A 12,683-nucleotide genomic window follows, 5' to 3' on the forward strand; every position below is an offset into this window, starting at 1 on the left:
TAAAAGATCTTTCAATGTCAAGGGCAAACGATAATAGAATATTACAGAAACTGCACTGCTGCTTTTCTTTACCTGCACAACTCCATGGTATGGGACCTTCATAAAGCAGTTCACAGTTATTCAACTGGTTAAGAAATTTTCTATTTTTTTAGAGCTTGAATGTTTATCACCATGTTTACAAGAGATGGTCAGTTTGTTTGGTGCATTAGTTTCATTGGTGGCATGGCAAAGGGGGGTAATAGGAATACAATTCACAAAGAACCAGTCTGGCCATATCATAGGATAGTTGGTAAGTCACTGGTTTCTCACCATAGAAGCTTTGCTAATACATTAATAGATTTCCAGAATGGATGTCACTTTTATGTATTCTAGCCCTTCTGCCACTCCACACCTTGTTCCACAGGGTTTGAGAGGCCAGACCCAAACAGTAGGTTTTCACCCATGTTTATCCCACTTCAGTACGAATATTTACCTTGGCACTTTATCAAACTTTCTAAATTATGTTTTCCCATCATTGTAAGGGACCATATTTCATCCCCATGCAAAGTAAATATTAAATACATTATTTAAAATGGATCAGATAGAAATTTTCAGTGGAATAACAGTAATAGCAATACCCCGAAATAGCTATCTATTTCACGCGTAATTGTTATTTTAACGTTTTAAAGATCAGAAATCTAAATGTGTAGTGTGTTTTCTCATGTGCTTTAAAAGTAAAAGTAAATTTATTAAGTAGGCTCCAAAAACGTGACATTTTGAATGGCATGGCTTCTTAAATGGTCGCACTTGCGTATCAAGCTGGCAGTGAAATTCTGAATTAGGAACACTCAGGTCGGGGTATATTCTCCTACTTTCATGTATCCCCACCTATTGGCTTGACACACGCTGTGAAAAGTCGCGGTTGTGTAGCATACTAGGCCTTTCCGCGTTGGACTGGTCGGTGTTGAGTAGTGGTTGTGGTGGTTCTTTTTGTTGAAGTTACACGTGCAAGAGTTTGAAGCCATAAATACAAAATAGCTTAAAAGTATTAATATTCCATCATGGCTGATTATTTGATTTGTGGTGGTGCTGGTTATGTTCCGGAAGACGGCTTAACAAGTGCCCAGTTATTTGCGAATGGTGATGGATTAACGTACAACGATTTTATCATTTTACCCGGATTTATTGATTTTACTGCAGAGGAAGTGGATCTCACATCAGCTCTTACAAAGAAAATAACATTGAAAGCTCCATTAGTTTCCTCACCAATGGATACAGTTACTGAATCTGACATGGCCATAGCTATGGCATTGTGTGGAGGTATTGGTATGATACATCACAATTGCACCCCAGAATATCAAGCTAACGAAGTTCATAAAGTGAAGAAATATAAGCAGGGCTTCATTAGAGACCCAGTCGTTCTCAGTCCTAACCACACCGTAGGTGATGTGTTTAAGGTAAAACGAGAGCATGGATTCTGTGGAATTCCTGTTACTGTCAGTGGGAAACTAGGTGGCAAATTAGATGGCATTGTTACATCCAGAGATATAGACTTTCTAGATGAATCAAAAGACAGCTGTCTTAAGTTGGAAGCTGTGATGACAAATTTTGATGATCTAATAACAGCTTCCTCTAATGTGACACTCCAGGAAGCTAACAGCATTTTGGAGAAATCAAAGAAAGGCAAACTGCCGATTATCAATGATCGAGAAGAGCTGGTAGCACTGATTGCTCGTACAGATCTACAGAAATCACGCAGTTACCCGAATGCATCAAAAGATGAGAACAAACAACTTCTTGTAGGTGCAGCAATAGGTACTCGTGAAGAAGACAAGCACAGACTTAAGTTGTTGTCACAGGCAGGTGTGGATGTTGTGCTGCTAGATTCATCACAGGGTAACTCAGTGTATCAGATTGATATGATTCGTTACATCAAGCAGACTTATCCTGAGTTGCAAGTGATTGGTGGTAATGTTGTGACAGCAGCCCAGGCCAAGAATCTGATTGATGCAGGTGTAGATGGTCTGCGAGTTGGAATGGGAAGTGGCTCAATTTGTATTACTCAAGAGGTCATGGCAGTGGGGCGTCCTCAGGGTACAGCAGTGTATCGTGTAGCAGAATATGCTCGTCGTTTTGGTGTACCTGTGATTGCAGATGGTGGTATTCAGTCAGTAGGTCATGTCTTGAAAGCACTGTCGTTGGGTGCTTCCACAGCAATGATGGGTTCCCTAGTGGCAGGCACTTCAGAAGCCCCTGGAGAGTATTTTTTTTGTGATGGTGTTCGAGTGAAGAAGTATCGTGGTATGGGTAGTTTAGAAGCAATGTCTCGCAAAGATGCTAAAGGATCTGCAATGAATCGCTACTTCCACAATGAAAATGATAAAATGAAGGTTGCTCAAGGTGTAAGTGGGTCCATTGTTGATAAAGGATCAGTGTTGCGATTCTTGCCATATCTGCAGTGTGGCCTACAGCATGGCTGTCAGGACATAGGTGCTCGCAGTTTGTCCATTCTGCGTTCCATGATGTATTCAGGGGAGCTGAAGTTTGAACGTAGGTCCCAGTCAGCACAGATTGAAGGGAATGTGCATGGCTTGTTTTCATATGAAAAGCGATTGTTTTGAAAAATCACTGGACTGCAGTGGGCCACTCTCTAATTATTGGGTTTTCTACTATAGTATGTAACCTAAATAGATTATGAATCTACATACCATCTTCCAGGATACCATTGTGGTCATCCTCTTTTTTTTAAATGATGTTCATTTGAACATGCAAGTAATTTGCAAGTTACCTGGCAATTGGGGCACATATTCTATCTGATGAAATAATACATTGCTTGTCATCAAAATAATTTTTCATTATTGTGTATGTGTAAGTTATTTTGATAAGGGATGAAATATGAGGAGTTTGTATTTTCACACACTGAATTTTTAAACACAGCTGGATTTAAGTTATGATTTTGATAGTATTATTATGATGGAGTATTGAAGCATAAACTGAAAATCTATTTAAGATGTGAAATAACTTATGTTTTCGTTCTCTGCATATGACATTGGCGGAATCCCAGTGTTTACTTTTTTAATATTTTATTGACTAGCCCATAATCACAAAATCCTCACCAGTCATATTTGCCAATTGTTACATAGATTCAAGGAATGGTAAAATTGTGTGATGTGACATCGTGTATTTTGTGTTTATAAGTTTACTTCTTCGTCGTTACAAGTACCAATTAGTTTATAGGATTTTAGTCTTGATAACATGATTGTCATGCATAAAAGAACACTAGATTAATACATAGTGTGTATAGCTGCTCTTTCTCTGGGATGATTATCCACTGACCACACACACAAATTGCAACCACCAGTACTTAAAATGATGTTACACACACAGTTGCAGTGTGAATAATTTTAGTGGCAGTTGCTGTTAGCACTTAACAATGAATTATGCAGTTCCTGCCAGGAATGAGGGAGTGACAGTTGTGTTTAACCATGTCAGTGGACATGGTATGGTGTGATATTCCAGGACACACATTTATTATTTATTAAAAAATTTGCAAAGGAAAATTAATTTATTTTAATATCCAATTTTTTGTGGTGGTATGTTTTAACTACAGAAATTTTGTGATAATATTATAGGGATTGATGAACCTAATTTGTGACTTTCTATTAAAGTTTACAGCATGAAAGAGTAAGAAAAGAAGAATTCTGAGAATGGAACAAAGTATTTATATATTGCAAACACAGAATGTAGTATAATAAATAACTTCTTTATAGTATTGGTTAGATCTCTTTTGTCACTCTGTGTTAAATATACCCTTATATAGTGTGTTTTTATAAACACTTAAGTGAATCTGTCATTTCCTGACTGCTGGTCAGTGACAGCCTACCTTCAGCCAAGCACTATTATTAGTTCATCCCATTATAAGTCTAAAGTGAGTCAGCCAAGCTGCTGATGTGAGTTGATTTTGTCCCTGAATGAATAAGGTTTTAATTTTGTCAAATACTGGTTAGCTACATTGTGAATAAATTATGCTGCAGTAATGTTGAACAACATATTAATAAATAGTTGTCACTGTGAATGATGATAGATTCTTTATACTGTCACACGTGTTTTGTATAAATCATGTATTTGATGTATGGCACGACAAGAAAGTATTGGAAAATTTTGCTGTAAATTTTCCGGATTCACAGTTTTAAGCACAACAGGCAACAGTAAGCTTGTTAGTAAGTCAGGTGTGCTGGTTTACTTATGACTGAGACTGCCATTCAGAATGACATTTGCTTATTACAAAGAAAGTGGATGAAACCAGAACTGAGGTAGCATAGTTCATTTGCCTGATCTTAACATGTCTTGTTAAATTACAGGGTAACTTGAATTGTAATATATTCAGAACAAAACCTCATATAGAATAAGAATTTAAAGAAAACTAATGGAGCAGATTACTTAAGAAGCTGCTAATTATTGAGGTAGTTAAATTCACTGCCATCTGTGGAACCCAAAGATTTGCTATGATATTTATAAGACACCACCTCCAATTCAGTTTCTTAACTTCTACATTATTTATTTTTGTAAGATTAAATCTCCCAATTGTGCTGTAGTGTCTTTTATAGTGTTTAATAGTTTGTTTGTTCGCTTATTTTATATTCCGTTTTTGTTTTGTTGTGTTGTGGTAACATGCACTCTTAGCTATTGGATTTGGTGACATACTTTCACATAAACTCTTATTCCCAAATGTCTGTACTGACCTTTGCATTCAACAGTACTTGTGAACGTCTAATTTGCATCAGCTTCACCATGTTTAAACAATATAGAGAATGAAATGCTTTTGTTGTTGTTTCAGAGGAATTATAGGGTTATGTCAGGATTAAGTAATAGTGATTACCAGGTTAACTAGTAGTGTGCAATCAAAGGTAGGCTTTGCTTGCTGGTAGACAGGAAGTAAAGAATTCACACTGTAACAGAAATGTATAATTCTGTATATTGTATTTGAAATTTTCCTGTAATATTATGGCCTTTGTTATATTGATTATACATTTTTCTTTTGTAAACTGTCATATCAGAACAATGTGATGTTTCTTGGGACCATGTTTTGTCATATATTTATAAACATAAAATATTAGGCAGAAAAGTTTATATGTAGCAAATTTTATTGGTTCATGAGAATGAATTTTATTGTCAGTTCAAAAGTTCTCAGTAGAAGGGATGATGAATGAAACTAAAACTTCAGGCTAGATGTGCAGGGGTGAAAAGATATGTTGGTATCTAAAAAGATGCATAAACTTTCTGCGAACAGTCTGATAACAAAATCACTCTTGTTAATGATTTTTGATGTCTAGTTTTCATGTTACTTGAAAACAATGGCCATTAATGAACAAGAAACTTGAATTAAGGTATTATGTTCTGGAAGTTGCAGAAGTACTTTTAATTTCAGTTGAAAAATATTTTACATAATTGGGAATTTTTATGTATGTTGGACATTGTTTCAGTCATTGTAAATACAATGTTCGGAGACAAAATTTTTGGGACTGCAACAGATCTTCATTCAATATCTGTATCAGTGCATTTTTTCATTTGTCATTGTGGACAATGATCAGCAAGCTGCAGAAACAATAAGAATATCATTTCCTGTGTGATGAGCCACTCTGTACGCTATATGACTATCACAGTCGTAGTAGTGCTGTCACTCTGTGTAATATTATGTATTATTGAATATTTTATACTTTGTAAGTAGGTTGTCAGATTTTATAGTAAATGCTAAAAGTGTCTTCCTTAAGTCTGCTGAACTTGTGCCAAACCTTTTATTATGTTCTTTAATTTATTTTGTATTTTTTTCATAAATTATAATGATAACAGAAGCACTTGCATTGTGTGAAAATGTTTCACAATTGTAGAGGAGTAGATTGCTACTAGACAGCAAGGTACAGTTCTGTGGGAAAGTGATGACCTGTTTACTACAGACTGTCCCTTCATTATACTTGGGTCTCATTACATAAATTACCCTATTTATCCTTAATAATTTAAACTTACTGTTCACCAATCCATATCCAGAGTCATGAATCTAATCCAAACCCTTAAATCCTGTTTCTGTTATGTCCATTTAATATTATCCTTCCATCTGTGCCAAGGTCTTTTGAGTGGTCATCTCCCTTCGGGCTTTCAAACTAAAATGTTGTATCTATTATCTCCCTCGTGTTCTATCAGTTCTTGCTGGGAGACAGGAAATGACACTTGCATTCAACTTTATTAGTGAATGCACTGTGCTATAAATGTAGGATGCAGAAATGGCATAAGATTGCATAGCATCATGTTGAAACCAAACTTTGTTGCATGACTCTGTTTTTAAAACTGCATGTTTTAGAGTCCCTCAGTATTTAATTAATTCAGTATTTTCAGTATGATGAACTTTTGTGTCATATTGACTTTAGCTTTGGAATTCATCTTGTTTTTGATCTTGATGCCAATTTGTAGGTGTCTTTTTATGCTTTAGTATAAGTGAAGAACATCTTATGGTCGGCCCTATCCTAACATGAAAGTTGATCTGCACTTCTATTTTTGATGATACTTTGTCATAATGACAGATAATTTCACATTACCACTCAAAATGGAAATGTAACCTGGAAAGGCTGGACATAAAAATAATTCTAATTTATTACTCTTTCACTGACACAATGAAATTCCTTGAATTTTGATATCTCTGAGGTATGTTTTGATACATTATAGATGTTTAAAAACTGTTTATTGCCATATTCATCTGCAGGAACAGTACAATTCATAGGTGTCTAGAAAATTTGATCCTGATGTAACACATCTGTATTGTTTATATTTGTAGATATGTTTCAGTATTTATGGTAGGATACAAATATGTAGTTTCTGCATTTTTCATGTTCATAAATTGAAAGTCAGTTGAAGTAAACTTTGAGAGTACTTAATTTACAGGTCAGAGAAAATCCTCTAGCTATGTGCATAGTGATATACTGAAACCTGTATTTAGAGGCACATATCAGTGATTTTAATGTCTAAAGGATGATTTAATGATGTGTCAGCCCCAGCAGTTTCTGTTTGTTCTGTTTTCATTCAGTGTCATAGCATAATCAAATGCCATTATCCTTTAATGTCTTGGTTCTATTTGTGGACAGTTTTTCTTGTTTGTTATTATGTATGCCTCTGTTTTGAGTGCTTTATGAGAACTGTAAAATCTCGTTATAACAAATTCCTGAAATAGTAAGAATGAATTCATATCTCAGAAGACTCCCAAATTTATGTTGAGCAGGACAGCCTGGGGTATAGTTTGTTGTAACGAGATTTTTAAATTTTGTTTAGTTTTGGGGGCCATTCATAAGCTGTTAATGTTGTAAAATTTTGCACCTTTATCAGGTGCTGTTTAAAACCTTCTAAAACTGAAGAAAAATTTGGGAGTCCTGCTACTAACACAGTACAAACATAATGAATTGTATTTTTTTAGTTTGCATTAGATGCAACATTGGTGTATCTACATTACTTAAAACATTAAATGTCCTTAAGACACATGTGTTATGGAACAAATACAGATTTTGATACCAAGTTATTGGATCTTTGTCTTTCCAGTATATGTATTCTTAATTTGTTTCCATTGAATTTTCAGAAAGAGGAAATTGAACACATTTGGTTTATGTTTATGAATGGCTCTTGAACTTTTATAATATAGTTTATTTTTATAATATGGACTGGATTTTCTTATGAACAGAGTGAAGCAAGCTGAATGAAGCAGTTATGTCAGCATATGGGCATCATCATTGGAACTTCTGTTGCGTGTCCCTGAGTGATATCTTCAATGATACATTTTTAGCAGTTGCATCTGGTTTCCTTAGGCTGTGCAAAGTATATCAGTTTTACTTTTGTGAGTGATAGAGGTGGGTGGTGATATTGAATTAGTTCTTCGTTATATAGTCACCAGTGTTATATAGTTAAAATAGATATAATAGTGAATAAGTGATTATTTATTAAAAAGTTTTGTCTTGTCCATACTGTGGATTCTTGTAAATATTCAATGAAATCAAAGGGAAGGGAATTGTTATAACGAGATTTTACTCTTGTAGGAATTTCATTCGTTATGTTTATTTGAGCTTGTTCATAAAAGAAAGGAAATCATTTAGCATAAATATGGTGATATGTGGTGAGTGTGAACCAGTGAGATTGTATATTTCCCTCCTTTCAAGAAAGGTTTGACAGTTACTATAGGAACTTCAGTTAATTACTTTGTGTGTTTTGTAGGAAACAAATTGTTTGTGAAAGTATATCTGGGATCTCTTGTTAGTTTATCTTGTGTTTAAGAGGTGGGAAGTTGTTCAGCATAAATATGGTGATGTTTATGTGGTGAGTGTGAGCCACAACTTTTACATTTCCTTCCTGACAAGATAAGATTGATAGTCTTTACTCAACCTACTTCAGTTAATTGCTTTGTATATATTTTTAAAAAATTGTATCTCTGTTGGTCTTGAAAATGAGTCTCCGATGTCTGGCTATTTTATTCTGTGCATAAAAGAAGGGATATCATATATGGTGATTTTTATGTGCTAGGTGCAAGCCAGTGAGTGTACATTCCTTCCTTCCAGGAAAAGGTAAAAAAAATTGTTACTTTATCCACTTCAGCTAGTTCCTTTGTATATTATAGACAGCAGATTTTGCCTATTCTTCATAAAAATGTCTCTCTGATCATTGCCATAACATTTATATAATTGTTGAAGTAGTGAGTTTAAATGTTGTTTATGCATCTTGATTAGAATCATGTGCGAAAGAGATTATTACAGGGTAGTGCTTGAAATTATACCCAGTTGAATGTTTCAATAAAAGCTTTAATATTAATGTAATGGAACATATATCTATTAACACAAGGAACAATGCATAGAGATTTATGTATCCTTAATGCATTACATGCCCAGTATGGGCCCAGTTTTGTCATAGAACTTCTGAAACTCAAAGCCTACATTTGTGATCACTTGGAGGCATGTCATATCCTCCGTAATTTCACCACACATTTGAACAGTTGAAGTCCTGAATTGCTGCTGCTTTTTTTTTCTTTTTTTTTTCCCTCTCTCCCTCCCCTTAAGGTACTCAAAAGGAAGGTCACGTGGTTTTATATCTGGGCTGTTGGGTAGCCATCGATATCCTGCACTCCATGAATGTGGACAGAAGTTGCCGTCGAACAGCCCAGACATAAACCCTTGTGACTTCTTCCTTTGGGGTTACCTTGTGTCAGATGTGTGTTGGCTGTTCGTGTTTTGAAAGTTGTGTGACTGAATGGTGGTCATATTGAGTGTGTAATCCATAAAGGATAAATCTTCATCAATTGTTCTTTGTGTTGATAGATACACGTGTACTATCATATAAATATTAAAGCTTTTATTTAAACTTTCAGTTGGGTATCCTTTTGTGCAGCACTCTGTACATTCATTTTATTTTTCATTGTTGCATTGAGGCTGACTTAGGTCCAAGTTGAAAGAGACGAAAAATGGCCATCACACTACAGTTATTCTGTATTCAGATGTGGCACGCTGTGAAGTTTATAATTTTAAGATGTGCTTTCTTATGTTATAGACGTATGTTGTAGATAATATTGGTGAGATACTTTCATGTAGTAGCTGTTAGAAATGTTTTGTCTTTTAAGAGGTGACATGTGAAACTTTATGACCCAGGATGTGGTTTGTTAACATTTAATTCTGTTAATAGTAATTATATGTGAGTTTAATAATCTGATACTGTTTTCTGTTGTTTTTTTGTGTATAGGGAGCAATTATATGCTGATCTGGTAATACATGTGCGTATCCAAACATAGTACTTATGAAGCAGTGTGAAGTAACTGCCCTTTCCCACACAAAGGTTGAAATGAGAAGGTTCTGTGTAGGGCCTAATTTTGAATCAAAGTTTTGGGTTATGTGTTTAGAATGCTGGATGCACTTTACTTCAATGCCATATTGGCATTCATTATGAACTATTTTACACATCTTGGCTTGGCTGTGGAATACAGCTTTGTGCTTCCGTTTAAGGGGAAATTATGAGTTCTTCAATAGCATTTGGTTTTATTTTGAAGTGCTTGTGTGCAGACACTTGATAATGACATGTGTACTGGTCATTCAGGTGCATTTCATTCTGCGTGTGGTACCCAGGATAAATTTGCTTACTATACAGATGGCAGCCTTTAATTATTCTTTTTCTGCAGTAAATACCATTCAGCCATCACTTGATGAGTAAAATATTGGCAATACTGTGGGTTCAGTTCAATTCTGGAGATTGAAGCAAAGATATATACGTACACATGATGAGGATATTTGGTAACTGCGCTGGTGGCACAGCATGGCATTCCCACTGTGTGACTGCTGCATTTCTTATTTGCTGTGTGTATGTGCACTGCGCGTGTGTATGTGAACATTATTTTGTAATCTCAGTAATTTTGAATCAATGAAAGGTTGTTTAGATTGCCAATTTTAATAATCTGGGGATAAGTTTCTGTGGCATGTGATTTACATGTCGGTTCTGAGGATTGGGATAAAAATAAAAATTGTTGAATAACCATTTCATCTATCCTTCATGTGTATCTGTTATCATTATTTGTCATTCCATTAAAGCTCCTTGTCTCCAGGTGCTTTGACTCCAAGATGATAATAGTTTAGCTATGTACATTACATTTTAATGTTATCGTGGGTGCTGGCTACCCCTTCGTCCCCTCCCAGTGTTCCTCAGTATCAGCTTATGGTGATGTCGGAACTGGCTGGTCGCATATACGTTAATCACTTGCACTCTATAGAAACAAACCGCAAAAGGGTCAGTGTTGATCCAGTGATTACGAGTGGGCGCAAGATAGGCGAAAATGGAGGACCACATCAAACCAGTCGAAAGACTGATGACAAACATCATCATAATGTGTTAGGTGCAAGATGAAACATCAGTTTTACTGTGTTTTGCTGTGTTAGGCATATTTACCTAAAAGGGAAAAGGATTTTAGGATAATCAAGTGATGGCCTGTTGGCTTTTTAGCCATTGGAACTGTTACGAAGTCATTGCATATTTTAATAAAGCACTTGACAATCACCTGCTGTTTCTGTGTTGCCTTTTTAATGTGCAATAGTAGTCCTATAATTTTTCAGTGAAACGCTCATTTCTCTGTGCTCTTATTACAATGGTATCTGAAATGTACTTGGGTGTTTGTTTATTTGTGGTTTATTAATCATGCTGTTAGTACCTTAGACTGTATAGTTGCAAATGATATGAGTAGTTAATATTAAAGTATATATGGAAGGAAGCAGTCATGACCTAATTAAAGATATCTTGGCATTTGCATATAAGGATGGTGAAATACGTTCAATTACTGCAGTCCAAAATATGAAGCACAAGTGCTAATGAAGCCATGACATTCAGTAAAATATGCTTGGAACACAGTCTGTTTGAATATCATTATGAGCTCTTCTGTTCATATTCATAAGGTCCTCAAGGTAAATTCTCAGGCTTGGAGACTTACTGAGGTTTTTATCAATCTGTTCAAATGAATTATTGGATATTGCCCATGAATACTTTCCTGCTGTTATCAATTTATTATTCTGTTTCACCCTGCTGATTGAGGTTTCCAAGTCACAGGACATTATATTATTATTCACTCTGCTCTTTGATCCTATGTAGCCCTAGCAAATGCACTTGAGAAAACATGTTATGTGAACCAATAGAGTTGTCAACACTTGGTCCGCTATGTGTGCAGTGAACTAGATTCTTGCCACAAAGCTTGCTTAATTGCTATAGCTTCTGACACCTGTCAAGTTGAATACTTTGCTGTGAAGCAGATTTGCATATACAGCTAGCCTTCGATTTGCGCCGATTTTGAAACCAGCAAGTCAAAAAGTGAAGAAGAAAAAAATTTACTATTATTTATAACGTTTTACAATGTGTCTCGTACTGATTCTTATACTAAATCGTAATTCTTACATCGCTGATTTTGAATAAAAATTACAAATATTGTCATCTCTGCAATTACCTTTTTCGTTAACGCGAATTTGCTCCAGTGAGATCGATGAATCGGTAAAAGCTGTTTGTGAAATGCAAACTTTTGCATATGCGAGTTTGCTATTATGTAATTTCATTCCTGGCGCTTTTAAACTTTCAAAGGACTAATTTAATCTCTGCGGAGGTACCGGGCTTAATTTTACTACGCAATTTTCTATAGGTCGGCGTCTTACGTCAATCGCGGGGACCAACGAATTGCCGATTGTGAGTGTATAAAATATTTTTTTTAAATTCCCTTTATTTTAATTACGTTATTTCAGAGCTTTAAATGTAATGCCATTATATTACTCGTCAATGTTTGGGTGCTGGGAACGCATGCCATTGACTTCCCATTGATTTACATTATAAAAATTTGAATTTACGCCGGTTCGTCCAGGAACGCATCCCCGGCGTAAATCGAGGGCTACCTGTATTCACAATTTTGTAATAACCATTTTCTTGCGGAGTTACTAAAATATTTATCAGAGTTTTTTATGTGAACTCAAAAATTAATTTTTTTTAGTGGCAGTATTTCTTCCAATAGGTCCAGAGCAGGGACATTTCCTCAAGTCGTCATAATTTCTACCTCCAGAGGTTTGAACGCATTTGGCTGTGCTTTCCCATTTCAACTGGTTCAGCTGCATAATGTCCAGTTTTCACGTTTAATTTTGCAGATGTGGTTTACGTTTGTACTGATATTT

General features: G+C 35.4%; 2 protein-coding genes across 2 annotated transcripts in view; both read left to right on the top strand.

Annotated features, from left to right (window-relative positions):
• Nucleotides 1-10,524, top strand: part of GABA-B-R1 (gamma-aminobutyric acid type B receptor subunit 1) — a 33,036-nt gene extending 22,512 nt beyond the window's left edge. Inside the window, exon 17 of the mRNA XM_022079917.2 lies at nt 7,700-10,524. Within this exon, the coding sequence (XP_021935609.1) occupies nt 7,700-7,704 (5 nt within the window). The 3' untranslated portion in view covers nt 7,705-10,524. The remainder of the gene's footprint in view (nt 1-7,699) is intronic.
• Nucleotides 871-9,708, top strand: ras (Inosine-5'-monophosphate dehydrogenase ras). Its single transcript, XM_022080011.2, has one exon. It carries the CDS (start codon nt 1,041-1,043, stop codon nt 2,598-2,600), a length of 1,560 nt encoding a protein of 519 aa, XP_021935703.1. The 5' UTR covers nt 871-1,040; the 3' UTR covers nt 2,601-9,708.
• Nucleotides 10,525-12,683: the final 2,159 nt, after the last annotated feature.

The sequence above is a fragment of the Zootermopsis nevadensis genome, unplaced genomic scaffold (genome assembly GCF_977971745.1).
Source record: "Zootermopsis nevadensis isolate Lab colony 2312 unplaced genomic scaffold, Znev_1.0 Znev_ptg000061l, whole genome shotgun sequence".
NCBI lineage: Eukaryota > Metazoa > Arthropoda > Insecta > Blattodea > Termopsidae > Zootermopsis > Zootermopsis nevadensis.

Excerpts from the sequence above, each read along its gene's own strand:
- ras (XM_022080011.2), top strand. The coding sequence starts at position 1,041 with ATGGCTGATTATTTGATTTGTGGTGGTGCTGGTTATGTTCCGGAAGAC.